The sequence below is a fragment of a genome, unplaced genomic scaffold (assembly GCF_019419815.1).
Source record: "Pyrus x bretschneideri cultivar Hongxiangsu unplaced genomic scaffold, Pyrus_bretschneideri_v1 Contig13, whole genome shotgun sequence".
Lineage (NCBI taxonomy): Eukaryota > Viridiplantae > Streptophyta > Magnoliopsida > Rosales > Rosaceae > Pyrus > Pyrus x bretschneideri.
The window spans coordinates 4,547,439-4,575,368 of record NW_025999424.1 but is presented as its reverse complement, the minus strand read 5'-3'; the positions used below and the strand labels follow the sequence as shown (position 1 = coordinate 4,575,368).

The window sequence follows — 27,930 nt, the reverse complement described above, 5'->3', positions numbered from 1 at the left end:
AGCAAAGTTTGGAGTTAAACCCTAAAGACCAGGGTTGCTTTGATTAAGGTTTGAGTCATTCTCTCATGACAAAGCTAATTAGTTACAAATTTAGAGGATTGTGTAATCATGCTAAATTATGGCTAATTTATCGACGTTGAGTTGAATATAGGGAGCTTTCAAAGTAAAATAAAATATCACATTTCCATGCAGAATTTAATTAGTAATGGCAAAAACAAGAGAGAGTGTCATTTCGGGTTAGATAAATTAGTTTAGTTCCATATTCAAGGCTATATTCCCTCTATATATATATATATATATATATTTTTTTTTTTTTAAGGCAGGAGAGTATGGTTGTCTCTTCATAGATTACAAGGAAGTCCTATTTGTGCTTCTCAAGTGTTTCACTCTTATTTTTTGCTAGGTAAAACATGTCCGGCATAAAAAACCTAAGTTAAATTCTCTTTCATGTTATATGGTTTTACTATTTTGATTGCATCGATACGTTTTGTAATAAACTTAACACTTAGGTTGGTTTGGATCAGCCCGCACCATGTTGTCCTAGATGACTTATCTGCATTTTCATTTTTTAAATTGTGGGGTTACCTATGCAAACATGGAGGAGGGGAAGGAGAAGGATCACCACCTTCACCAAGTTATGACAGAAGGGTCATCAAGGACCCTGCAAGGCTCCAAGCAATCTACTTAAACGAGTGGAGTTAAGATTGGGCGGTTCAAACAATAGAAGCTTAATGCCTCTGGAGGTTAAAGGTTCAGGAGACTCAATTCGCGGCACTGTCGAATTCACAGGCGTGAAAATCCAAATGCTAGAACGTTCAGTGATGGCAGCTATGATGGTGGAGGAAAAGAAGAAACAAGCTAATCATGATTCGAAATTATTGCATTTGTCAACATTTTCGCTACCATGCGTATATACATGGGCTTGCTTTGTGAGGCAGAGGATGTTAGAATTCCACTGTCTCTATCCCACATTGGCTAGAAGGCTTGAGAACATGTCATTTATATAGAATTACCCTACTCTAACTTACACCGAGGCCTTTTGTGATAAAACCCTACACTTGATGGATTAAGCAGGTGGTCAAGTGGGGACAGTATCGGTTTTGTTGGAGTGGGTCATCGGCCCATCTACCTAAAATTTAACAGGCCATACCAAAACAAATAAAGTATTTTTGCGGTTAGCACGAACCGCAGGCCACGCTTAGACCCTCCTCTCCAGGTTACCTATTTTGGGAATTGTGTTGCAACACATCGAGAAGTTGTGGAAGCAAATGACCTATTGGGAGAAGATGGCCTGTTTGTGGCCTTGAAAGCAATCAGTGAAGTGATAAAAAGTTTGGATAATACCCTTTTGGCTGGGGCAGAGACTTGGGTTTCAAGAACACTCAACACACTGCAGACCAATAGTACTGATAGAATAATTCCCATTTCCGGTTCACACCGGTTTGATTTTTATGGTGCAGCTGATTTCGGATGGGGAAGACCGACGAAGCACGAGATAGTTTTGATAGATGGGACATGAGCGATACCTTTTCAAGAGAGCAAGAATGGTGATGGTGGTGTTGAGGTTGGCTTGGTTTTGGAAAAACATTGTATGGAGGCTTTTGCTTCTCTACTTGCTAATCGTCTTGAAGACATTTGAAGCCATATGTAGTTGGTTTCAACAAAAATGTCTTTTTTTCTTGGGTTTTTGTATGCGTTGCATTGTGATTTGCAGTTAAGTAGAAATGATTCTCGACATCAATTTGGAATAAAAATAAATAAATAACCACTCTGAAACATTGGTGCTAGAGAAACAATATCACTGAGATTATTAGCAAAATGTTCTCTGAACAGTAAGTGGTTGCATGATCAGACCTTGTTCTTGCTTCAAACAGCAAGTTTAAGTAAAAGATCGACCAAAAAAGAAAGAATCACAAAACAAAAACGGGAACACAAAATTTTGGAGGAATTGGACGGATGAGATCCCCATCTCAGCTTCTTTTGTTGGCGCCAACTGCATCCTTGACGGAGTCAGCTGCTCCCTGAGCCTTCTCCATCATTTGCTGACCAGCCTGCAAAAACACATATGCAATTACAACATGCATATGTAACGAGTAATAAGCAAAGACGTATGTAATTTATTAAGGGACAGACTGTCAATATAGTGTCGATAAGGTGTTGAGGTTATTGCACATAACATGTCAATAACAGAAGATATTGACATGTAATTCATACAAAATCATCCCTTAACAAAAAAAAGGACATAATGTACGTGGAATTAACAAAAGAATAAGAAGTTCAAACCCCTTGGGCTGATTCCTTGGCAGATTGGGCAGCATTGCTCATTTGGTCCATCATGCCACTGGCCTTTTCCTGTATATCAAAATTGCAAAAACACATGATCATGAACCACCAAAACGACCAACAAACTTTTAACCAAATTGCTTTTCTAGACAGCTGCTTTTAGACGCACCTGAGCTTGGCCCTTGGCCTGGCCAGCTTGGTGGCTCATGTTCTGGGATTGGTTCATCTTGATGAAGTAATTCTCTTTCTACACGAACACACACAAGAAAATTTGAGGCAGGTGAAAAGTGCGTATAACTTTTTTTTGATGATGAAATGTTGAAGTTAGTGAATGGGATTTTATAGCTTCTTCGGTTCCATTCATTGCTTGACACGTGTTGAGCAAAGTTTGGAGTTAAACCCTAAAGACCAGGGTTGCTTTGATTAAGGTTTGAGCCATTCTCTCATGACAAAGCTAATTAGTTACAAATTTAAAGGATTGTGTAGGCAGGCTAAATTGTGGCTAATTTATCGACGTTGAGTTGAATATAGGGAGCTTTCAAAGTAAAATAAAATATCACATTTCCATGCAGAATTTAATTAGTAATGGCAAAAACAAGAGAGAGCGTCATTTCGGGTTAGTTAAATTAGTTTAGTTCCAGATTCAAGGCTCGATTCCCTCTATATTTAATTTTTTTTTAATAAGGCAGGAGAGTATGGTTGTCTCTTCATAGATTACAAGGAAGTCCTATTTGTGCTTCTCAAGTGTCTCACTCTTATTTTTTGCTAGGTAAAATATTTCCGGCATAAAAAACCTAAGTTAAATTCTCTTTAATGTTATATGGTTTTGCTATTTTGATTGCATCAATACGTTTTGTAATAAACTTAACACTTAGGTTGGTTTGTTGTACTCACTATTTTAATTAGATAAGATAATATGTGCATCGGATTATAATGAGTACTATTCTTTCAGTCATTGAGTAGATTAAAACTTAAAAGGCTGATTATTTATACAGTCCGGATAAGAGGTCACTGGAAACTTAAAAATAAATAAATAAACACCAGCAACAACCTCCTTCCACAGCAAAGCCCCACCCACACTGCCTGCCATGAATATGAAGCTATTACAGCAAACCAACACGCACATGAACAGAACATGGCAAGCCATATCTAGTGTTTTTTTTTTATATATTTTCTATTTCAAATTTAATTTTCATCCCTAAAAACTTGCCTTAAGGGATTCTGGAAAAAATAAATTAAAAACGTTTGCCGTAAAATGCAGAAAAATCTTGCCTAATTTGTATTCAACCTAAATTATACAGTCAATTAAACAACCCAAAGAGAGAAGAATACTAATCAAAGAAATTGTAAAAACGAAAAAGAAAATTGAGGTACTGATTGTTGAGAATGAATCTCATGTTGATGAGATGAAAGACTTTGCATGTGCTTATAAGTAGTTGAGCTACTCCTCGTATTGCCAATTAATTTTATTGTGGAACCTCAACTTTTTTCATGGTATCAGAGCATATTGTTTCCATGTGAAGCCAAACGGCCACTCGTACTCTACGTCACCATGTTGTGTTGTCCACGTGTTAGACTTATACATTCGTCACACATGATGAGGCATATTGAGAATGAATCTCACGTTGATAAGAAAATGGGACATTGCATGTGCTTACAAGTAGTTGGGCTCAGAGAGGAGGGAGAGAAAAAAGTTGCATTCTTGCATGATAAATTCACACTCTACAATTCGAATGGAAATTGAGCGATTTTGGTAAAAGAAATGAAATAATTCTTGCTTGATCGATTCTCTGGAGTGGGTTCCTCCCTTATTGTTCTTGACGACGTAGGTGATGGTAGTTTCGCGGAGTGGCTGAGAAGTCGTTACGGCCTCGTCAAGATGGAGATGATTCGTCAAGGAGCAGATGCGTGAAACCGAAGAGAGAACGACCTTCTTTTCGGTTAGCCCCCAGACTAATTATACTAGCTTTTCGGGTTCTAATTATCTTGTATTAGCCTTATAAAATTTGGTGGACCAGTCAATTAAGCGGGTGGGTTTTTAGTATGAAAGTGCACCAAACAACCGCTTTCGTATTATTATTCTTATTCAATACTTTATACAGCATGCAAAATGAGACTAGTAAATTGTGTGAGTGCTGATTTAATAGATTGTCTTTGAAACTTTAACATTACGTGTCAAACGAGATCTTAATGAATTGTGCAAGTGCTTAACTTAGATAATATGAGTAGTAGTGCATTAGACTGGCTTTGAAACTTTCATTTCAGGACATTTTTCTTCGTCTCTCCGAATCTCCGATTACGTGCAAGATAGAGAAAGATGATGGAGGACACGAAACGCTGACGTGGACGTGGACGTTTTATCATTACCCAATAATCTAGGAGCTACTAATTAATCTAATATACGATACGTTGAGATTTTCGAACAAGGTGCATGTATAACATGTTATATATTAGCAAGACACTTAAAAAAATAACACACTTTCCTTCAATGGTATAAATATGATCATGTGATGTTTCACCTCTTGTTTTGAACACACTGAAAAATCTTTCAGATACTTAATAGAATGTAAGAGTAGAAACTTATTATACCAGCTTCATAAGAACAATAATTATATATATTTATATATTTGATTTTGTATTAAAAAATAATAATTGTATTGATATGGGAAAGCGAGAGGTTGAGAGGTTGGATGAAATCTTAAAATACATTTAAACAAAATGATTTGATATTTAAGTGGGGTTTTGTTTTCTTGCTTCTTGTGATAGATACATAATGGGATTTATATACAAAACTAATCTTTAAGTATTTAAGGTGGAAAAAAACCAGTACAATACAACTTTTGAGGGTTTCAAATGGCCCCATAAGAACAATTTAGAAGCCTCCAACGGATACTGAAACAGTGGCAGTCATTTTCCGAGTTGCATATGACAGATAAGTCAGAGAGAGTTGAAGCTGGCTCCTCCTCTGTTTTGTTGGAATATAATTTTTAATCTGTTATATACACGAAATATGAACGGCAAAGAGGCAAGTTATGCTGTTCATAATATTTTTTATTTTAATATGACAACGGTACTTGGGATGACCCCGGGGTGGTTTGGCAAAATTACACAATAAGTTAGTAATAATTAAGTACAAAATTCGTCATTAATTAAAATCATATTTGAAATTTCTCATTTATACGTGCAATGTGCAGTTAAGTTGTGATGAGATTATTTCGCACGATAACTTGGGTAAGAATATAATGTTTGGCTACTTAAAGAATGAGTAGGAGTTCCTATTCAAAATTGTTCGTTGTCAATTCATAGGACTTCGTTTTTAGGATTAGAACTGTTCATACTAGAATCACTTCATAAAGATCGCATCTGAAAAAAAAATCAATTAAAATTAATGTCGTTTAGTCATGGAATGGTACAAAACAGATAAACAGAATTAGTAAAAGTATTACAAACCGTTTATGTGTTTGCTACAATAAATTAACTCAAACATCTTAGTTTTAATTCCATTTTTGCATATTTAATCTTTACAGAGTGATTTATAATATGAACAGCTTTTATCATGTACATAAAACTCTGTGATTCAAATAATAAAAATTTTGAGTAGGATTTCCTATTCATTCTTAAGTAATATCATATACATAAAAATCCGTGATTCATGCACAAAGAATTTTGAATATAATTTCATACTCATTCGTAAGTAATGATCAAGAATTGTTCAAATATTTAATATAGTGGCTGAGATTTAGATGCCCTTCCTTTTTGGCCTTCGTACATGTTATGTAGCAAATCAATGAAGTTTATCACGTATAATTCATCTAAGCACAATAATTGAACAAAGTATGAACGGCCTGGTTAAGAAAAGGAATAATTGAATATAAAAATCAGTTAGGCCGGTTGGCTTAATCGCTCTACTTCTCATAACTTAGCTCATGCATTTTTGCTGTATATATAAATGATAAAATTTGAGAAATCTCATACGTAAGACGTTCTAGCGAGTGTATCCATCATTTTTGCATTTGAATTCAATTTTCTCTAAAATAGTTTAAAATATCATTTTGTAAAACCAAAGCACACAAAAATAAAAAAAAAACGCTTTACGTCCTCTCATTTGTCCTCTCCTCTCTTTTTTCGGGGAGAGAGAGGTCAACGTCGTGTTATAGTTTCTTTTTAACTAGGAAAATAAAAATAGTTAAGAAAAATAAGTATTCTCTCTTTCTGAGAGTCTTTCTCACCTCTGTGTGTGAGTTTTTTCATCGTCGTTTTTTCTCCCTAGCCGCCGGCCCGAGCTCCGACAAGGGTCGGTGGCCGTCCTTTGCTGTCCCTTCTTGTTCTTCTTCCTTCTTCCACCCTTCCTCCGTTTCTATCTACCCTCACCTTGGTTTTCCTTCCACTTCCACGTCTCTCATCTATCCCTCTTACTGTGTTTTCCCAATTCCTTCCAGTCCCAATTCGGGTGGGCTCCATCCTTCCTTGTGGCTTCCTCTTTCCCGATTTGCAACCTCTTTTCTTCACAGCACTCAGCTGTGTTTCCTTTGGAAGATGCGTAGAGTTTTTACTTGGGTGTACACACCATCACCTTCTGTTTGTTTGCCTTTATTGGCACTGTCATCGGTGGATTCTCCACCGGCTTCTTTCATCTACTGGTTGCGATCGGCACAGGGGTTCTTGCAAGTTGTAGGAGACACTAGATTCTTCGTTTCTAGGCGGTGGTTGCTTGTTGGTGGTTCAGGGCGTGGGTTTGCACTGGCATGGATGCTCTGCGGTGTTGGAGCACTGGGTTTCTTAATGCATGGGGCTTTGCTTGGTCGAAGTGTTGGACGGATTGTGATGGTGGCTCTCGTCATTTCCGGCAACGGAGGGGATTGCAAGGTTCTAGGGAGTTCTGTAGCTTTGTCTATGTTTGTATTAGGCCCCAAAACTTGTTTTGGGCTCTTTTGTGTGTACTGTTCAGATCCACTAGTTTTGTTTTGTACTTATGTCGTTTGTGGACCTCTTTGTATCTTTGTTTGGCCTTGGGCCCTGAAATACTATGTCCAATTTTCCAAAAAAAAAAAATAATACATATAAAAATAGTTAGTATTCAAAGTCTCTCCTTCTAAACTTCTCAAAACGTATTTTGTTTTATGTTTTCAGTCCGCCATAAAACTGAAAATTGTTGCCGAACAAGCTGCTAGGTATTTAAGTTTTTTCAGTTCTTTCCTATGATTTAGGTAAAATGGAGTTAGGTTTATACATTGCATGAAGTTCGCATGGAGATAATCACCTACATTGAAGACTAGCTTAATTGCGAGGATTAGGTTCTTGGTCCAATAGGATCATTTCCTAATCCTCTTAGTGAGAATCTTGACGGTTCATAAATTGTGTCTATTTATCGTATATCGTGCAATTAGTTTTTGTTAAGTACCGTTTGTATTTAATTTTAAATAAAAATATTTAAAATAATTTATAACCGTATAACGTACAATAAACAGATATAATTCATGAATTCTTAAAATCATCAAAATAGGATCCGGCGATGATCCGGATTCGTACTTGATAATCCTACTAGTTACTAGCCAAGTCAATCATACTTATCTTTCTAGACCCTAATTATAGGGAAAGGAAAAACAAAGATCCTACTTTCTACCTGAGAAAAATTCTCCCAAAAAATAAAATAAAAATAAAAATAGATGAGGATTCCATGGAGCCACGTATGATCCAATCTGACAGGATTTACTCGACACCAGGTCACACCTCACTGTAAAAACTCTGAACTGCCTATATAATTAACTGAACCCCAGCGGTTCAAACAAGCTTCAGGAATAAGAACAATTCTAGAGAGAGAAGGGAGTGCTAGAGAGAGAGAGAGAGAGAGAGAGAGGAGAGATTTAGGAGCAAGAGAGCCAGAGAATTAGTGAATTACTCGAGACACACACCCACCATTGAATGGCAAACCGTGTAATCCCAGTAGCATCAAAACTCCTGAAAAATGTCAGGCCACTTAACTCCGCCTCCTCCACCACCATATCCGCCATTTCCCAGCCAATCGGCTATGCCGAAAAAGCACCACACCCCACAGCCACCACCATCGACGCCGACCCCAGCCTTTCCAGCTTTGATGACGCGGACAAGCTCTTTGCCTCGGTCTCCACGTCACGGCTGTTGAGGGCGGCGTTGAACCTCCACATGGTGGCGGTGGAGCCGATGGTGGATGTTGGAATGTGGGTCATGCGTTCCAAGCTCATGCAGACTCCCTTGATCAAAGACGTGATCTTGGGGATGATACGGTCCACGATTTATGACCACTTTTGCGCCGGCGAAGACGCCGTAGCCGCCGGAAAGTCGGTGCTGGAGCTAAACGAGGCGGGGCTGAGAGGGATGCTGGTTTACGCTTTGGAGTACGCCGGTGACAACGAGGCATGTGACAAGAACTTGCAAGGCTTCTTGGACACCGCTGAATCTACCAAATCCCTGCCACCTTCTTCGGTAAGTAGTTCTCCACATCACTCCAAAATCAAAGATTCAAGAGTCGATTTGACTTTTCTTTGATCATATCGAAATTCTGTTTTTCTTTTCTATTTTTAACCGAGAAATGCTAAAAAAATCTCTTTTAAAATTTGATTTTTCTTATGTAAAATAAGATTTATGGTTATAGTAATATTCTTTTAAGTGTAAATGAAAAATATTAGATTCGATTTTTATCAAAAAGACAAATTTAAACTACATTATTACTAACTTTTACCGCTAATTCATCCCCTCTTGCAATACCGTTACTTAAAGAAAATAACAAGACTTAATGGTTAAAATATTCCGTTACTCAATGTTAATATTGTTTCGACATGTCACATGAACGAGTCTGAATCCATACAGTTGACATGTAGGATTGCGGGTCCTACTTTCGCTTTATGCCATTTGGTTCGTTGCATGGAATGAGGATCTTGCCGGATTCTAAGAATTTTCAAATACATCCTTTAATTGTATCTTTTATTGTATCGTTAAAAATTATTGTAATTTTTTTTTATTTAAACTTGAATATAAACAGTATCTGACAAAAATTGACTGTACGATATATAATAAACGGATGTGATTAGAAATTCATGAGATGCTTACAAAGATGATCCGGTGAGGATCCTCTCTGCATGCACCACCAAGTTGTTTGCCCAACCTTGAATCTTCCATCTAGGCCCAGGGCTGTTTACATTTGATTTGGCTCCCTAGTTGCTGCCGACAAATCTTCCAACATCAATCAACCATTTACTATTCTTAATATTATTTTTAATGGGAAATGTTATTAGCACTTCAAAAATCTCATTCTACATTCTCACAAATGTATTTTTCTTTCTAAATATAGAAAGTTTGGAATGTAGATTGAGAATTTTGGATTGTCAATAACAATGCCCTTTTTAATTTTACAATTATCACTAATTGAATCTTGATTAGCGCAATTTGCAAACCATGTGAAAGCTTTGTACGCCAATTGAGTTTGATTCTGACAGTGACTTGTCAAAAAAGCACTTTCAAGCAAAGCAATTCTTGTTGCGATTTGTTTTTCTTCACCACTTGCTCGTGAAGTTTATTTGTGATGGTAACTGAAACTGAAAGTGATGTTTTGGCTTGTAACAGGTGAGCTTTGTCATTGTGAAAATTACTGCAATTTGCCCCACCAATCTGCTTCGGCGAGTGAGTGACTTGCTGAGATGGCAACAGCAAGATCCGTCTTTCAATCTTCCATGGAAGCGCGATACGTTTCCCATTTTCTCCGAATCGAGCCCTCTCTACCATACCCTCGAAAAGCCGGAGCCTTTGACTCCGGAAGAAGAGTGTGATCTCGAATTAGTCCACCAGAGACTACTAAAACTGTCCCAAAAGTGCGCAGAAGCCAATGTGCCTCTATCCGTCGATGCAGAGTACACTTCAATTCAACCGGCCATCGATTACTTGACCTACTCCTCTGCGATCATCTACAACAAAGATGATAACGCAATTGTTTACGGGACGATTCAAGCTTACTTGAAAGATGCAAAGGAAAGATTGTTGCTGGCAACAAAGGCCGCAGATAAGATGGGCGTTTCAATGGGGTTCAAAGTGGTGAGGGGAGCTTATATGTCAAGTGAAGGAAAATTAGCTTCTTCCTTGGGCTATAAGTCTCCTATCCACGATTGCATTGAGGACACGCATGCGTGCTACAACGATTGTGCTTCGTTCATGCTCGAGAGGATTGCAAATGGCTCTGATGCAGTTGTCCTTGCAACCCATAATGTTGAATCAGGTAAATAAAACTTGCAGAAAAGCCCACTACATTGGTTTAGAGTTTTGTATCGGTAGTATGTCTGACGTGAAATGTTGAATACAAATGTAGGGAGACTGGCAATGGCAAAGGCACATGAAATCGGGGTAGGGAAGGTGCACCAAAAGCTCGAATTTGCACAGCTGTACGGAATGGCAGAATCGCTCTCCTTCGGTCTGAAAAATTCAGGGTTTCAAGTGAGCAAGTACATGCCATTCGGACCGATACAGTTGGTGCTGCCTTACCTCTTGAGGAGGGCTGAAGAGAACAGGGGACTCCTATCTGCTTCATCTCAAGACAGACGACTCACAAGGTAATTTCAAAATCGGATAAAACCTTGTATATTCGCAGCGTAAAAGGTCAGTAAAGGATCAGTTTTATTCTAACGCCGGTTTGAACTCTTCCTTTGAATACAGGGAGGAGCTGATGAGGAGACTTAAGGCCGCAATCATCTAACGCGAAAACAAAGCCTTTGTGGAACAGCAAGCTTGCTGATCCATCAACAATCTTGTAAATAGGATGATCTGTAATTGTGGTGGATTGCTCGTAAGTTAGTTGAATTAAAATGTGCATATAGGTATTAGGAAATCTGGGTTCTGTTTTCCACATTACATTAGGTTGTTCTACTGGGCAACAGATCCATATTTGCTTCCTAGGTCTACTTCCATGGCAATCCACCACAAGCGCCGGCGCCCTATTGACCGCGTTTACGATCGTGTGGCTTCCTTCAACAGAAGGAATATGAATAAAATGTTCATGTTGCTTCCAAATTACTCAATATGTGTGGACAATGTTTGAATAACTAGGAGTAACTAAAGAGGAACTTAGGTAAGGCTACCCTTTCTCACACGGGTGGGACCAGCATGGAGTCGAACAAAACTAAAATACACGAGATAAATGAATTCCATGATTTTGTGAAGGTGGTCGGAAAGGTCACGTGATCAGGCATTATGATCTAAATCTGCAAATTGCAATATAAAAGCACATCCTTGACTCAAATTCCCAAATACTTGCAATCAAAGACATTTAGGAGTGCCTTGCGGTGGTTATCAATCAACATCGTTTCTCAGATCAACATGGGGAACGCATGGGCGGTGGGGTCTCAAGTTTCCAAACCATAAAATATTCCATTTATTTAATTCTTTTTATTGTCAATAATTATAAGTCAAATAATTATAATCCTGTAGATATCATAGTTTAATACATTGGAATGATACAGCAATGTGCTTCAACCAATATTATGGGTACGGGTGAATCCAAAAATGAAACCCTAATGCTGCCTCTGACCTGCAAACATAGTTCATGTGTATCATCACGGTATGCTTTGCAATATCTTGGCATCGAATCTACTCGATACCTGATCGCCTCTTCGAAGTTCATGACAGTGCAAGTACGATCCTATATCGGCTGTCCAACTCGTTGCAGTAATATCGCTTCTCATACAGTGCCGGACCTGTATCTGAGAAGCCTCGTCGTGTAGATTCAGCCTTCTGGTAAACGGTCATGGTATCATTTCACTATCACACAGGAAAACGAAACAAAATTGAGTTGAAAGACATGAGAGAGTCCAAGAGAATCTTAAAATCATGAGAAAACGGCATATTAGTGGGTGTCAAAATCACACATATTATTCCAATAAACTGGGAAACTATAGGCCTGCTCTTAGTTCAGGTTGCTGACAAGATTAGCAATACATCCTAGTTGGAAAATGACATCCCGCCAACCATCATTTCATGGATTCCATGATTCCCATGATATAAGCAAGATTTACATAAACATATCAAATTATCCAAGCTTTTAAGCTTAAAATGGTTCATGAGATTGTCATAACTCCTCACATTGGTCCTTGAGATTTAAAATCGATAGAAGTGGTCGCTGAGATTGTCCACCTGTCAATCATTTTGTTCCTTCTATGAAAAATCTTCTTTAAATTGAAAAAAGCACCAGTTCAAGGGGAGGAGTTGATTTGACAAAAATACCATTTAATGGAGATTTCTCACGAAATGACCAAAATGATTGATGGTGGATAATCTCAAGGACCACTTCTTTCGGTTTTAAATCTGAGGGACCATTTGGATAAAAAGCCAATTATCAATGCATGTACAGTACCTTGACAGTCTCACAGAATCTAATATCATCACTAAAAAACAAGAGCAATTTAACAATGGAACCTTGTACAAGGAACAGAAGATGTAAAATTGCAAAATCAAGACAGCTGATGATTCTCGAAAATATGAAGATAACGGAACCAAGAAAATGTGGACAAGTTAGTGTTACTATTACTTATTCCGCCTTCAGTGTGACCACTGAAGTTGGAATAGATATGCGTGGATGAGGATTTGATTCAGTATGAACTGCTGTCGAACATCTTTTAAGTTGACAATTTTCCATGAACTACAAATCTGGACATTTCTACCAATATCGATTGATGTCAACCTAAAATTGATATTTGCTCCTGTGCTCTATTTTTCCTGTATACGAACTTGAGCTTCTATAGACAAGACATGACTATAGCTATGAACTTTCACTCATATGGATATAGATGACACTGAACTCCCCAGATCATGACGGAACAAAGTTTAGAGCACGGATATAGATGGTAAGTTCAGCTTTCATATATGGGATACCAAAAACTAACCATTTCAAATTAATTGAATTTATATATTAGATGATAATAACAAATATAAATCAAAATTGCTAACTCGTAAAAAATTTGTATTGTATCATTCATATCACTACCACTAGAATGTATGGACATACTCAGCTCAGAGTTTGATATCCTAGAGGCCCTTGCACTCCGTCTTGCCTTGTGTTCTTTCCCATCAGAGAAGGCATCCACGGGAACATTTTCCCAAGCTCCTTGCTTATTGTACTCGGCCTAAGTTGCTTATCATTAATTCCAAATTTTGCTCTTTCAATTGCTTCCATTACATCTTCTCTGGCCACAGTTTCACCACCTGCAACAGACCATAGATTGATAGGAAGTTGAGATCCGTGTACAATTTCAGAAAACCAAAAGATAATTTGGATGTACTGTATACCCTACCCCTACGAGCAGCAAGTAAAGCAGCTTCATTGACGATGTTTGCAAGATCAGCACCTACAAAACCTGGTGTCAGTGAAGCAATGAGATTGCAAATAAGATTAGTGTCTTCCTCCAAAGGAACTCCTCTCAAATGTACAGCCAATATCTTTCTCCTTCCTTCTTCATCTGGTTCTCCTACAACTATTTTTCTTGAGAAGCGGCCTGGCCTACAAAGGGCAGAATCCAGTACTTCGGGCCTGTTTGTTGCTGCAACAACAATCACCTTCGAGTCTGACTCAAATCCATCCATTTCCGTCAGCAACTACAAGAACGGAAAAAAAAATTCGATGAAAAAACATTATTGAATTGATATTAAAATAAATTTCAAACATACATTACAGATGACAAGATGTCCACTGAAATCCATATCTAAGATCTACCGACACAATAATGTGGTTATCCTTAATACCGCCTTCTACTATTGTACATAACAGCAGAATAAAAAAATAAGCTAATTTTACGTGTTGATACTTGATAGCTATTTAGACTTGAAAATTGAAAACAAAACTAAGGACATTAAGGGAAATACTCGATGTTCTAAGGTTGAAGGTGAAAGTATTAAGCTAAACGCACAGTAAATAAGCAAGAAAAGTTGGCAAGATTTTAAAGGAGACCAATATTATTTTCCCATCATACAAAATCAAACAGGAGAGAACAAGAGTCTTCCCAACTACAGTGATTTGACAATTTTCAAAAAGTTTGGAAATACAAATAATGGCCCACGGATGAAATTATATACTAACAATTCCAGAAGACATTCAGAATGTGACCGCTTAAACTTTGAATGGATGCGAGAAATGCAGGATTGAAGCCAGAATTGAACCTTGAATTACCTGATTCAATGTTTGGTCACGCTCATCATTGAAACTTCTGCCACGCTTCGTTCCAACTGCATCAAGCTCATCAATGAATACAATTGAAGGTGAATGTTTCCTTGCCATATTGAAAAGGTCTCTAATGCGAGCTGCTCCTCTTCCAACAAACATCTCCACAAATTCACTGGCAGAAACACTGAAAAATGGTACACCTGCTTCTCCAGCCACTGCACGGGCAAGTAATGTTTTCCCTGTTCCGGGAGGACCAACCAGCAATACCCCTCTGGGTAACTTTGCTCCTAGTTTGTTGTAGTTAATAGCTCCTTGCAAGCATAAAACTATCTACAAACAAGAAAGATGTCAAGAAAATAAAGGAAGAAAATTGTATAAATAATTAAATAACAAGAATATATTTCAGTGCCTTTGTTTGTAATCACGTATACAAACAGGTCGTAAAATCCACTAGGGTAACAAACATCATAGTTTTGAGAGGCAATAATAAACTTTAGAAGGACATAAAGCTTAAAGAGATCCCGTTATACAAGACTTATGTTATTCACTTACTTGTCTAACACCTCTGAATAAAACGAGAAACATCCACAAGATTATATCTCAATAAAAGATATGCACCCTGAAAGGCTCATCGCCATGTGTGATAGGACTTGTTGCAAGCCTTGGGATACCTTCCCAGCACTGTTCTGGATACAAATTTCGATTCATGATGTGAACCAGCCTTTATATTTAACAGAAATGCACAACTTTCTCCGTAGTATATATATTTTGTTCAAGCCTTTGGTGTTTCAAGCTCACAGACATCAGAACATTCCAACAACAAGCAAAAGATGCACTGTTTTGGCTGTGATGCTCTATCTTTCTATCTAAGAACTGATAAATATGTCTTCCTAGTGTTTATAACTTGTATCAGTAATGTTTAAGCCACAAGCTTCCAAGCTTTCACGGAGTACATAATTGTAGCAAGCAGAGTGAAGGATATCCACAGTTCCGAGATAAGAAAAGTAAGTTACCTCATTATCAACTACATAATCAAGTTAGCAATGCAAAAAAGTATCAATGCATAGAAATAAAGCATGCAACATATCTAATCTATTCTAGAGAAGAGATGTGTACCTCCATAAGCTCCAATTTCGCAGCATCAACTCCCTCAACATCTTCAAATCCAACCAACTGCTTATCAGGTCGCCGCTTTCTAGCTGGGCTATTAGCAGCAGAAAGTTGACGATAAAGAAGCCACATCAATGGCATCAAAGGAATCCACAGAGATATTATAGTTATCAAAGTAGTCCTCATTGACATCAAAACTGATTGAGGAGCCGAGCTATATGTAATTCCTTTCTCTCTCATCAAACTAAGTAAAAATTTCTCATCATGATCTACTTTTCTGGTCATATACTGCCAGTCAGGCGTAGAAGCTTGAGTCGGTGATAATTTTCTCAATACATTCCTATTCAGTGCTTGACTAGATCGAGAGCCATCATTACTTGTGACTTTATCAGCCACATTCTCACTTTCAATGCTTGGCAATTCTCCCTCAGACAATTGGGTACCCCCATCAACGCGAGAATTTGTGTTATAATATATCCGACGAGACCCCTCTTCAAGTAGAACTTTTGTAACAGACTCATTTTGAAGGCTTGTTATCAATTCTGAATATGGAACCATTTTCCAAGAGGGCACAGCTGTGAACTTCAGAAACAAATAGCAGAGCCCCAATATCGCAGAAACCAAAGAAACAAGTGTCACTCTTCTCATGTTCATTCGCAAGAAAGTCCCAACACCATTCAACACTGACTGAATTGTAACTCTTTTCATTCTCATAGCTAACCACCGCAACCTCGGGCGCAATCTCAAAGAAAATCTCCTCCTCAAAGACCTCAACTTAGTGTCTCCTTTCTTCCCCAAATGGACCCGCTTATTCGCGCTATTTGCATTCATAAATGGCTCCATTTTATTGTAACAACACAACCCATGTCTAGATTTACAACAACTATTCAATCCCTCTAACCAAACTCCACTGTTTCCATTCATCAGTGGCCTAAGCTCATTGTTCAAGAACAACCCACGTTGAAAGTTTCGCAATTTACGAAAACCCACGGAACGAAAAGCAAATGAACTACAGCAACCTCTGAACCTTCCCAAAGACTTGGACTTGTCGCCGTGAAATTCTAATTTGTTGGGGATAGATAAGAACCCAGTATTGGAAACAACAGAAAAACAAGAAGCCATGCTTTTCTCTACAAAAACACTTGTCTACTGAAACAACAGAGCAAAACCCACTAACTTTATCACCACCATTGCAAAATTAACACAGAAAAACTCATAAATTTGTGTAATTTGGCAAGAAAAATGAACAAAATTCAGAAAAATATACCTGTCAGAGCTGCTTTAGAACTCACAATTCTCAGAGCAGGGGAAGTTTGTGGGAGCAGGAAGAGTGTTTGCTAGTGATTTTTTGGAAGATGGGAGATGAAAGTGAAAGTCTTTGTGGGTTGGGTCCATCAATGAGGAGTAAAAAAGGAAGAAAGCAGTTTGCTAAGAACTGAGATAAATTATCTCGAAGGTTTTGCTAACACATTAGTTAATTCTCACTTTACAACTTATTGTAAAATTTACACTTTATTATCCTTAATTCTTTCCTTTCACTTTCTAACCTAAAGTTACGATTTGTCATTCATAAAAGTCTAATACCTAAAAAAAAAAATTTGGGCAATAACAAAATTATCATAAATCCAAAAAAAAATATTTAAACAAAAAACACTATAAAATAGAAAAATTTTACTTACATTTTTCGACTATCACTACAAACCGGCATTCGTGTCGTGTTTCTGTGTTCGTGGTTTTCTGAACCCGATAGCTAACGGGGGGGTGTAATACCTGTTAAAGTAAACAGGAATTGACCACCGAATCACCCGTTAATATACAGGAATTGACCCGACCGTACCGTAAGAAAATTATATTTTAAATCATTAAAAATGAAAAGAAAACATATTTGCCCAAAAAAAGTAAAACATATCCTAAATAATATATACATAATTTGGAGACCCCTAAGAAGTTGTAAGTTTTAATTACGTGTGATATATCACATTATATTATTAATTTTCACTAAATAATAACATTGTTCATGAGATTTTTAAAAATCTACACTTATTTATACTTTCATCAAGTATAACATAAGATTTTATGGTATCCACTAGTGTAAATAATTTAAATTGAAGATCGAATTCATTCATTGTATTCATATAGGGTCAATGAGTGTAGCTGTAAAAAAGCATCAAAATCGGAGTTAAAATAACCGTTAAATCGTAATTTTTCGTTTATAACCATCGAAAAGTTTTGTCTCGTTACTTGATCTCTAAATGTTTTTTTTTTTGCAATTTTTGGCGTATACGATCTTGAAGCATATATAAATAAGTTTGACGGTTGGATCGTTGAAATTAGTTTCGTAGGATGCGTATCCCATCAAAACGATAGATTCACTAACACTTAAGAATTTATTTATACTTTCATCAAGTATAACATAAGATTTTGTGGTATCCACTAGTGTAAATATTTTAAATTGAAGATCGAATTCATTCATTGTATTCATTTAGGGTCAAGGAGTGTAGCTGTAAAAAATCATCAAAATCGGAGTTACAATAACTGTTAAATCGTGATTTTTCGTTTATAACCATCAAAACGTTTTGTCTCATTACTTGATCTCTGAATGTTTGTTTTTTGCAATTTTTGGCGTATGCGATCTCGAAGCTTATATAAACAAGTTTGACGGTTGGATCATTGAAATTAGTTTCATAGGATGCATATCACATCAAAACGATAGATTCACTAACACTTAAGAGTTTATTTATACCTTCATCAAGTATAACATAAGATTTTGTGGTATCCACTAGTGTAAATATTTTAAATTGAAGATCGAATCCATTCATTGTATTTGTTTAGGTTCAAGGAGTATAGTTGTAAAAAATCATCAAAATCGGAGTTAAAATAACCGTTAAATCGTGATTTTTTGTTTATAACCGTCGAAAAGTTTTGTCTTATTATTTGATCTCTGAATGTTTGTTTTTTGCAATTTTTGGCGTATGCGATCTTGAAGCATATATAAACAAGTTTGACGGTTGGATCGTTGAAATTAGTTTCTAAGATGTGTATCCCATCAAAACAATAGATTCACTAACACTTAAGAGTTTATTTATACTTTCATCAAGTATAACATAAGATTTTGTGGTATCCACTAGTGTAAATATTTTAAATTGAAGATCGAATTCATTCATTGTATTTATATAAGGTCAAGGAGTGTACCTGTAAAATATCATCAAAATCGGAGTTATAATAACCGTTAAATCGTGATTTTTCGTTTATAACCGTCGAAAAGTTTTGTCTCGTTACTTGATCTCTGAATGTTTTTTTTTTGCAATTTTTGGTGTATGTGATCTCGAATCATGTATAAACAAATTTAACGGTTGGATCATTGAAATTAGTTTCATAGGATGCGTATCCCATCAAAACGATACATTAACTAACACTTAAGAGTTTATTTATACTTTCATTAAGTATAACATAAGATTTGTGGTATACACTAGTGTAAATATTTTAAATTGAAGATCGAATTCATTCATTGTATTCATATAAGGTCAAGGAGTGTAGCTGTAAAAAGTCATCAAAATCGGAGTTAAAATAACCGTTAAATCGTGATTTTTCGTTTACAACCATTGAAAAGTTTTGTCTCATTACTTCATCTCTGAATGTTTGTTTTTTGCAATTTTTGGAGTATGCGATCTCGAAGCATGTATAAACAAGTTTGACGGTTGGATTGTTGAAATTAGTTTTGTAGGATACTTATCCCGTCAAAACGATAAATTCACTAACACTTAAGAGTTTATTCATACTTTCATCATTTTGATGGGATACGCATTGATGTTATACTTAATGAAAGTATAAATAAACTTTAAGCGTTAGTGAATCTTATCGTTTTGATGACTTGGAATAAATATATTAATTATTTATATATTTTAAGTGTTAATTAGACTATGTTTCAATTAGTATGTGATGATATTTAATAATAAAATTACATTTATGTTTTTTTATTATGTATTTTATTTTTATTCAAGTTAAAATGTTATAAGAGATAAAAAAAAAAAAAAAAAAAAAGCTGGTTACTTTTTTTCTTTGGGTTAAACATTAGGCGGGAAATGGATGGATATAGGTTGCAAAATTTCCCAAACATTAGGTGGGAAATGGATGAAACTCTTGAAATATTAGGCGGGAAATTAATTATTATATTTTTTTTATGTTTTTGGTATTTTTAAATTACTTGATATTTTTATTTTTAATGTGTTTTATGATTTTTAATCTCAATCTTTGCCTATAATATATTATAAAAATAAATAAATAAATAAAACTTAAAATTTAAAATTTATATAAAATAATAATAGAATAATAATTAATAAACAATATATACATATTCATTATATCTATTGCATTTTATAGTAAGTTTTTTTTTAGTAGTTTAAAAAATTAAAATCATCAAAATAGCAATTTTCTTATCGTGTCGAAACAGGTTACCCGCGTGTCACTTTCGTGTAAACCTGTTAAGAACCCGTTATTAACGGGTTATTATCGTGTGACCCGATAATGACCCGATTAGTTATCGTGTTGATCCGAAACCCGTTATTTTCGTGTCGTTTACGTGTCGTGTTAACGGGTCGTGTAATAAATTGCCAGGTCTTTTTACCCTCCTCTCATTCGTTTTTTTTTAAGAAAGTCAGCACAACATCTGTCATCAACTCTAAAGTCGTTAATATCTCCACCATTTGATCTGAACACCTCACTCTATAGGCATACTCGCCCCATGCACACACTAAGCCAATGTTGATTTCAGACTAGCTACGACCAAGTCGTTGTCACTTCGATTCTCAAATTCCACTACCAAATCCAATTCCCATTTCTAATCAATACATACCCGCTTTAGATTTGTACCCAACACTCGGCTACAAGATGTTCAAGCCAAATGCAACGTTTTTTACAACATGACGGAGATGAACTTCACAAACATGTTCGTCGCGCAGATGGACGCAGGTAAGAGGTGTACCCACCGGCTTAAAGATAAAAGGAGGTTGCGTTGGTGCAGATTTGGAGTGGGTCGGGTTGGTGTGGGGTGGGGGAGAGTTTGGTGGTGCGGATGACGTGCACGAGGTTGCACGTGAGAGAATGAGAGTGGTAGAGAAAATATTTTTTCTTATATTTTAATTTTTAATTTTTCAATATTTATAAGAGTGGTAGAGAAACTATTTTTCTCTTATATTTAATTTTTAACTTTTCAATATTTATGTTTTTTTCTTTGTATAGAAAAACATTTTTGATTAATTTTAAATTTTTTGTTGGGGCCAAAGGTTTGCCATGTCATTTTACAATGAAGGACTTAACAATTATATTAGTTTTTTGGAGCAAATCGTAATTTTAGATATGAAATTGAGACGAAAATATTAAGGGTGGTGTAAACTTCACGATAACCCCTATATTATTACATGTTATGTGCTGTGATTGGTTCTTTTGTTTCTCTACCTTTGGGTATGGCTGCACAAGATTCAACTTTTTTTTACTAAGTTGGACTAGTAGTCCCCATATTTTAGTATGATATTCACTTTCATCCTAAGGGTTTGTTTTCTTACATTTTCATCCTATAGTTTTTTTTTTTTTTTTTTTTTTTCAATTTACACACGCCCATGAAAGTAGAATTGAATCCGGGAGCTAGAAAAGATGAAGTGAATGTTTTTAATTATATGAGCTACAAATCTTACACTCTGGTAATTTTATTTAATTAACGTTATTAGTCCAATTTATCAAATAAGTTCAAAATAAAATGATGGATTCCACATTAGTACGATTTTGAAGTCCAAAACAAGGTCTCCATTATAATGGGGAAAAGAAAGAGTGATAATTTTTAACTTTTCAATATTTATGTTTTTTCTTTGTATAGAAAAACATTTTTGATTAATTTTAAATTTTTTGTTGGGGCTAAAGGTCTGCCATGTCATTTTATAATGAAGGACTTAACAGTCAGATTAGTTTTTTTGGACCAAATTGTAATTTTAGATATGAAATTGAGACGAAAATATTAAAGGTGGCGCAAACTTCACGATAACCCCTATATTATTACATGTTATGTGCTGTGATTGGTACTTTTGGTCGCTACCTTTGGGTATGGCTGTGCAAGGATTTTTTTTTTTTTTTTTTTTTTTACTAAGTTGGACTAGTAGTCCCCATATTTTAGTATGATATTCACTTTCATCCTAAGGGTTTGTGTTCTTACATTTTCATCCTATAGGTTTCTTTCAATTTACACATGCCCATGAAGGTTGGATTGAACTCGGGAGCTAGAAAGGATGAGGTGAAAGTTTTTTATTAACTGAGCTGCAAACTTACATTCTTGTCATTTTATTTAATTAATGTTATTAGTCTAATTTATCAAATAAGTTCGAAGTAAAACGATGAATTTTACATTAGTACGAAACTATAATGCTAACAAGAAATAATCTTCCAATAAATCATTCAAAAAACATCGCAAAATCATTTCGAAACCGGGGCAGCTGCCAACAAACGACGGATATATTGATGTCGGGTGATATCTAACAAACCACGCGTTCTGTTGTCGTTGGTTTGCCATTAAGCGAGGACTCCAAAACGCCGCCATCGCGCTTCAGGTTCACTAAACGGCGTCGTTCAAGTCGGTTCCGTGTGCGTCACAGTCCGTTGACGCCGAGGCATCAATACTTCCTGAATTTATGGTGGATGTAGAAATATCAGTCAATCGTATCCGATGATATTTTGATCCTAGTGAGAGAGAGAGAGAGAGAGAAAGAGAGGACGCACTCTTTCGCTCACAATGCAAACACGCGTAAAGCTCCATTTGGTTTTGGTGGATGACACAAACTACCATTCTTAGACCCTCCTCTGTCTGAATCTCATTGATTGGAAGCAGCTGAAGAAACAGCCGCCATTTGAGAGAAAAGGAAGCAACTTTAACGAGCAGAAGAACGAGCAGAAGAAAACCCATCAAATTTATCCAATTTCCCAGGTGGGTATTCAATTTTTCCTGCTTTTGACTGTGGTTTCGATTTGGGTTTTTGATTTTTTTTTTTTCCTCATTGCGTTTAGAGATTGGTGGTTCTATGGAGATTGGTGGATGTTTGATTATCTTCCACTCTGCCCATCTGATTTGTTTTTGTTTTGGTTTGGTTCTGAATTTGATTTATTTTCCTGGTATTGGGTATGCTTTTGTTTGTCCAGATGAGATTTTTGTTGTGCTTGGATTTCAGAATGGTCTCTTTGTCACCAAGTGACCAAGGAATGTATGGTCACGCACCTTTGGATTTAATATCAAGGCTGGAGAATAAATGAATATGCATTTAGTGCTTTTATCTCCACCCTTATATTATATTCAAGGGTGGGTCACCATAAATCTTTAGAAACCTAACAGACTCGTTTGGATTATATGTTAAATGATAGGTTGGGAGCAAACTTGTGTTGTGATTGTTCGATGGGGTGATAATATTCCTCTTGTTGTATTGTGGTATCATTTGCTAGATCATCTTCTTATGTGCGCGTCTTTGTTGTTTCTCCTGATATGCTACCCAGTTTCTGTCCATATACATTGTTGTCTCTTCAGCTGTTGTACCATATTTAAAAGCTAAAGGGTATGTCATATTTGTTTACTAATGGAAGTTATCTGCCAAATGGTTCGATAGATTATTTTCAGTTGATACTTTTAGAGCCGTCTAACTTGCGAGTCTTCTTAGCAATTCGACAGCAATAGGTTGCTGTTATATTAATGGCTAAAGGCCTACCACAAGTTTTCGTTGGTATGCTTTTTAATGTTTATGGAGTGGGTTTGCTTGTATTCGTGTATTTGTGGTAGATTTTTGTGATTGTAAGCAGTATCATTTTTCCTTCATTTCACCTCTTTCAGTGTTGCCGGTCTATTTGGTCCACGAAATTGATCAAGGAAACAATGCAATGTGGCGTGCAAGAGATTCTTTGAGATAGTGGAATGGAAAACAAACTAGAAGAAGATGATGACCATGAGCCAGGTCCAGTTCCTCCACTGAGATTGGACAGATTTGGCTTCTTAAAGCCAGAAATTTCACCTGAAGGTTTAACCAAGAGCAGGTCAGCCTTTGAATATGATAGGTAAGCTTACCAATATATTGTTTTCTGCTTTACCATTTGTATTTGGTCATAAAAAGTTCACTTAATGAATATGAGATTCGAGCAAATTAACATTTCATTCAAGCTAATCGTATATCGTGGCTCTTCACCTTTTTCAGAGAGGAAAGAAGAGTTAGAAAATGGAGGAAGATGATTGGGGTGGGAGGGAGTGATTGGAAACATTATATTAGGAGAAAACCTCACTGTTGTTAAAAGGAGAATAAGGAAAGGAATTCCTGATTGTTTAAGAGGTCTCGTTTGGCAGTTGATCTCTGGAAGTCGGGATCTGTTGCTGATGAACCCTGGGGTTTACGAGGTACATATTATTATCAGTAGTTATATCTTTATGTCATTGCTTTATGAGTTTGCAAGAAATGATTCTCTGTTTTGCTCATAAGGGAAGGATCCCCCCTTTTTGTTTACTTCTGCTATAGAATACTTACGCTTTAGTATTATATTAAATATCAACCCATGACAGAAGGTACTGTGTACCAAATCAGATGGTTCACTGGGGATGACATAGTCAATCATTTGAAACGCATAATAAATGTTATGTGGCTTCATCTGAACCATCTGGTAAATCTGGGGTTGGAAAATATATTAAAATGCTGTTCTTTAATGAAAAGCTAAATGCTTTAGCAGTTTATAATGAAGACCACCGCTGCCAAAATCCTAGCGAATTACAGAAGTTTGACATGGCACTTTGGCAAAGTAAAATGTTTTATGCAGATTCATCTCTAATATGAGCTATGAACCAAACCTTATGTTAAACCTTTTTCTAAGTGGGCTCCAGTTGGAGAATCACAATTTTCTGAAGCGAAATTTTTTTATATAGATTATGAACTGAGTTTACCTTGATGCGTACCTGGTGGTGTTGCTAGTTAAAATGTAGCAAAGGGTTGTAGAAAAAATACTTCCGAAGTTATCATTCCTATCTTACAGTGTTCCAAACCTGCTGCCAGTCTTTGACATGGTTTGATGTTGACCAGCACTGAAAAGTAATGCCAAAAGTCAATGTTCAAGCAATAGGCTTAAGATCTTTCCACCTTGAGCACTTCATGCATTAGCTGGGTTCATGTTAGTTGAATTTAAAGATATACCGTTTGAGTCGTTAGTGTAGAAAATGGATAACTACGTGGTCTGGGATTATTTAGGTGAGGTTGATTGTGGCTAGACAAATTTAATTACACTGCTCTTCCTTATTTGTGATTATTCTTTTTGCATCCCAAGTTGGTCTATCATCTTATGCTCTTCTTTCTTTGTGTACACTCACCCATAGTATTAAACTAAGAAGTGGTGTGGTTGTTGCAGCAATTAGTGATTTATGAGACGTCAGCTTCAGAGCTGGATATAATTCGAGATATTTCGCGAACCTTCCCTTCACATGTTTTCTTCCAGCAGAGACACGGCCCTGGTCAAAGGTCCCTCTACAATGTTTTGAAGGCATACTCTGTCTTTGACAGAGAAGTTGGATATGTTCAGGTTTGACACTGTCTTTTTGTTTGCTCTTGCACTTAGTTTATGTCAGACACTGGATAATTTTAAATGGTTAAAAGAATGCAGGGAATGGGATTTCTGGCTGGTCTTTTACTTCTTTATATGAGTGAAGAGGATGCATTTTGGTTATTAGTTGCGTTACTAAAAGGAGCAGTTCATGCACCAATGGAAGGTTTATATCAGGTATAGCTCTTACTCTATATGAACATCTTGATCTTATCTTTGGCGGTTTGTAGACTAATTAGATGTAATCAGGCCCGCCATTACTTTACCTAAAAAGAAGAATGTTAGAGCTGCTATTTTATCATCTGGTCCATTTTCTATAGTCAAAAGCAACAGCAAAAACAAAAGAAACTGATGTTATCAGATAAAGCAATTGGTCAAATTGATTTAGGTGGTAAATTACAATTAATTGGGGTGAGACTTTAACGTAAACTTGCGAGTTTCGGAAGGAGTATATTGCTAGAAGGATTAATTGTTGTTAACTCAGTATGTTGTAATATATACTAGGTTTCGAAACTATAACCTTATGCTCTAGGGTGGCGGGCCTTTATTTTATCTTTTATTATAATTTATTTTTGTCTTCTAGGCTACTTGCAAAGCGCATTGGTTTCTCTTCATGCAAATTAAAGTTTTATCCATGTTTTTCTTTCTTTTCAAGGGACACGCAATCTGAGCATAGAGCCTACACCTTCGTTATACTTTATCTGTTGTTTCCAGTGCCTACACCTTTGTTTTACGTGAAGGATTTTCTTATATTATTTGGTGGCTTTCTGAGCTTTCTGGAGCTCTAATTCTGTTATGATGTTTTTGTTGTTGTCTTAAGTATGCCTCATATCTATTTGTGGTTTTGATCACCTTGTTCACTTTCATTCTTATCTATATGGGTTATCCCTAGTTTGTTCGTTTGTTATATTGAAGGCCGAGAAAAGGATAAAATGGCTTCGGTGCTCTTAGAAATGTTAGTTTATGCTTGTCATGTAGGTAGGGCTACCACTGGTACAACAATACCTTTTTCAGTTTGACCAGTTAGTAAAGGAGCACTTGCCAAAGCTGGGAGAGCATTTTACTCAAGAAATGATAAATCCAAGCATGTATGCAAGCCAGTGGTTCATAACCGTTTTCTCCTACTCTTTCCCGTTCCATTTGGCTCTTCGAATTTGGGATGTCTTTCTCTACGAGGTTAGTGATTTTTAATGTCTTGCATCCTCTCTTTCGAATTACAATTGGTGGTTGGAGTCTATTCTAAAATAAATCAGTTTGTATTTTTCACAGGGTGTTAGAATCGTTTTCAAAGTTGGTTTAGCCTTATTAAAGTATTGCCACGACGACTTGGTGAGTGCATCAGGACGGCTGTCTGCTCCGCACCATGATAACTAGAACTATTGCCTTCTCATACTCTGTTTTCCTGCTTGTTTTTGACAGATAAAATTACCCTTCGAGAAACTTATTCATGCTTTGCGTAACTTCCCTGACAATGCAATGAATCCGGATACTTTACTTCCATTGGCTTACTCAATCAAGGTTTTTCTCCATATCCATTTCGTTGCTTCTATCATCATAATTTCTTGTTTCGTTGATGGTTGAAGTTCCAATATTGTAATTTGCTGCATCATTCACACTCAAATGTCTTTCGATGATCTCACTAGGTATCAAGGGGTTTGGAGGAAACGAGGCAGGAGTACGAGAAGAAGAATGGAAAGGGAGGTCAGTTGCCAGAGAGTGAGAAGCGGTTGGAATGAAGGTTGTGCTCATCTCATCGGAGCGCCATATAAATTAACATGTCATTCATCATCTTTCCGGCATTGCAGCTATTGTCCAGAAGAATGTATCATTGACAACTTGGCATCGATCGTTGTTTGATAGTTGCGTCCTTGTTTATGAACTCCCCTATTCATGTTACAAGCTCAAACGTTGTTAGATGTGAAGATTTGTTAACGTATATTAAGATGAGAAAACCTAAAGGAAGTGTATAAATCTTGTAATTCTTGCATTAATCTTGGCTGCAGCTATTCCATCATCCACATGAACTCCTGTTTTAAATTTTACTGACGATGTTTGCAAGGATTTTTGGGTCCCGGCTCCTATGTACCGGCCTTCTACGTAGCTAGGCCGTGCTTTTGAGTTTTTGTCAAGCCTTTGGCACGAGGCCGGTACAAAGGAGCGGGATTATTTTGAAATATATGAGGCCTCAGTCTAGGGGTCATCATTCGACCTTCGGTCCGAGAGTGAAAGAGGGCAGCTCCGTAGTCTAAAGCCCGATCGATCTAGTGAAATGAAATTACGAATCAAATCTGATTGAGTGATCTAATCCGTAGATTTCGTAACTTTCCAAATTAAAGCCCTGATCTACTCAACTACAATGAATCTAGATTTTCTTTGAAACGACTTTAAAGAGATTTAAGCCGTTGATTTCACTTCTTTATTTTTCCACCCCACTAAGAAAAATTCTACCATACAACAAGAAAGAATAAATACCCCTTCTGTTTATCTCCATACAATGACGGAAATGAAATATATCTCTGATTAGACTAAGATCATATTTATCCCTTGAGTTAAAACTTAAAATTTATAACTCATAAAATTTAAGTTTTAACACAGAAACAATTTTTTTTGCTCTAAGCCATCTGGGTTAAATTTGTAGCTCGAGATGATTAAAGAATGAATTTAGGATTTTTTTTTTCTTAAAGTAACTTATAGAAATATATAGACTATCCTAATTTAATTTTATGAACATTTTTACCTAAAAATATTTAGATTCCAATAAA

At 36.3% G+C, this 27,930-nt stretch overlaps 4 protein-coding genes and 1 pseudogene across 5 annotated transcripts; 3 read left to right on the top strand and 2 right to left on the bottom strand.

The window, feature by feature from the left end:
- The first annotated feature begins 159 nt into the window (after positions 1–159).
- On the top strand, positions 160–1,639 carry LOC108868337 (annotated as a pseudogene).
- A 162-nt stretch (positions 1,640–1,801) lies between these two features.
- On the bottom strand, positions 1,802–2,591 carry LOC103962693 (stress-induced protein KIN2-like). Its single transcript, XM_009375441.3, has 3 exons — positions 2,453–2,591; positions 2,284–2,352; positions 1,802–2,051 (listed from the first exon to the last, which is right to left on the bottom strand). The coding sequence occupies exons 1-3, from the start codon at positions 2,507–2,509 to the stop codon at positions 1,971–1,973; spliced, it is 207 nt and encodes a 68-aa protein (XP_009373716.1). The 5' UTR covers positions 2,510–2,591; the 3' UTR covers positions 1,802–1,970.
- A 5,249-nt stretch (positions 2,592–7,840) lies between these two features.
- Positions 7,841–11,005, top strand: LOC103962694 (proline dehydrogenase 2, mitochondrial-like). The gene is made up of 4 exons (XM_009375442.3): positions 7,841–8,745; positions 9,883–10,528; positions 10,619–10,859; positions 10,963–11,005. Exons 1-4 carry the CDS (start codon positions 8,206–8,208, stop codon positions 11,000–11,002), a joined length of 1,467 nt encoding a protein of 488 aa, XP_009373717.2. The 5' UTR covers positions 7,841–8,205; the 3' UTR covers positions 11,003–11,005.
- Positions 11,006–11,653: 648 nt separating this feature from the next.
- LOC103962695 (probable inactive ATP-dependent zinc metalloprotease FTSHI 3, chloroplastic) lies at positions 11,654–17,005 on the bottom strand. 2 transcript variants are annotated; one of them, XM_048579054.1, is made up of 6 exons: positions 16,836–17,005; positions 15,575–16,717; positions 14,465–14,788; positions 13,593–13,893; positions 13,307–13,503; positions 11,654–12,063 (listed from the first exon to the last, which is right to left on the bottom strand). In XM_048579054.1, exons 2-5 carry the CDS (start codon positions 16,688–16,690, stop codon positions 13,307–13,309), a joined length of 1,938 nt encoding a protein of 645 aa, XP_048435011.1. In that variant the 5' UTR covers positions 16,691–16,717; positions 16,836–17,005; the 3' UTR covers positions 11,654–12,063. The 2 variants fall into 2 exon arrangements, with proteins under 2 accessions (XP_048435011.1, XP_048435012.1); XM_048579055.1 differs by having other exon boundaries at positions 15,575–16,714.
- Positions 17,006–22,132: 5,127 nt separating this feature from the next.
- LOC103962696 (EVI5-like protein) lies at positions 22,133–27,179 on the top strand. Its single transcript, XM_048579053.1, is given in 10 exon segments — positions 22,133–22,535; positions 23,427–23,647; positions 23,785–23,869; positions 23,871–23,981; positions 24,977–25,147; positions 25,229–25,345; positions 26,147–26,344; positions 26,438–26,497; positions 26,588–26,686; positions 26,812–27,179. Coding segments are annotated over 9 exon segments (1,074 nt in total). The 5' UTR covers positions 22,133–22,535; positions 23,427–23,507; the 3' UTR covers positions 26,905–27,179.
- The last annotated feature ends 751 nt before the right edge of the window (positions 27,180–27,930 follow it).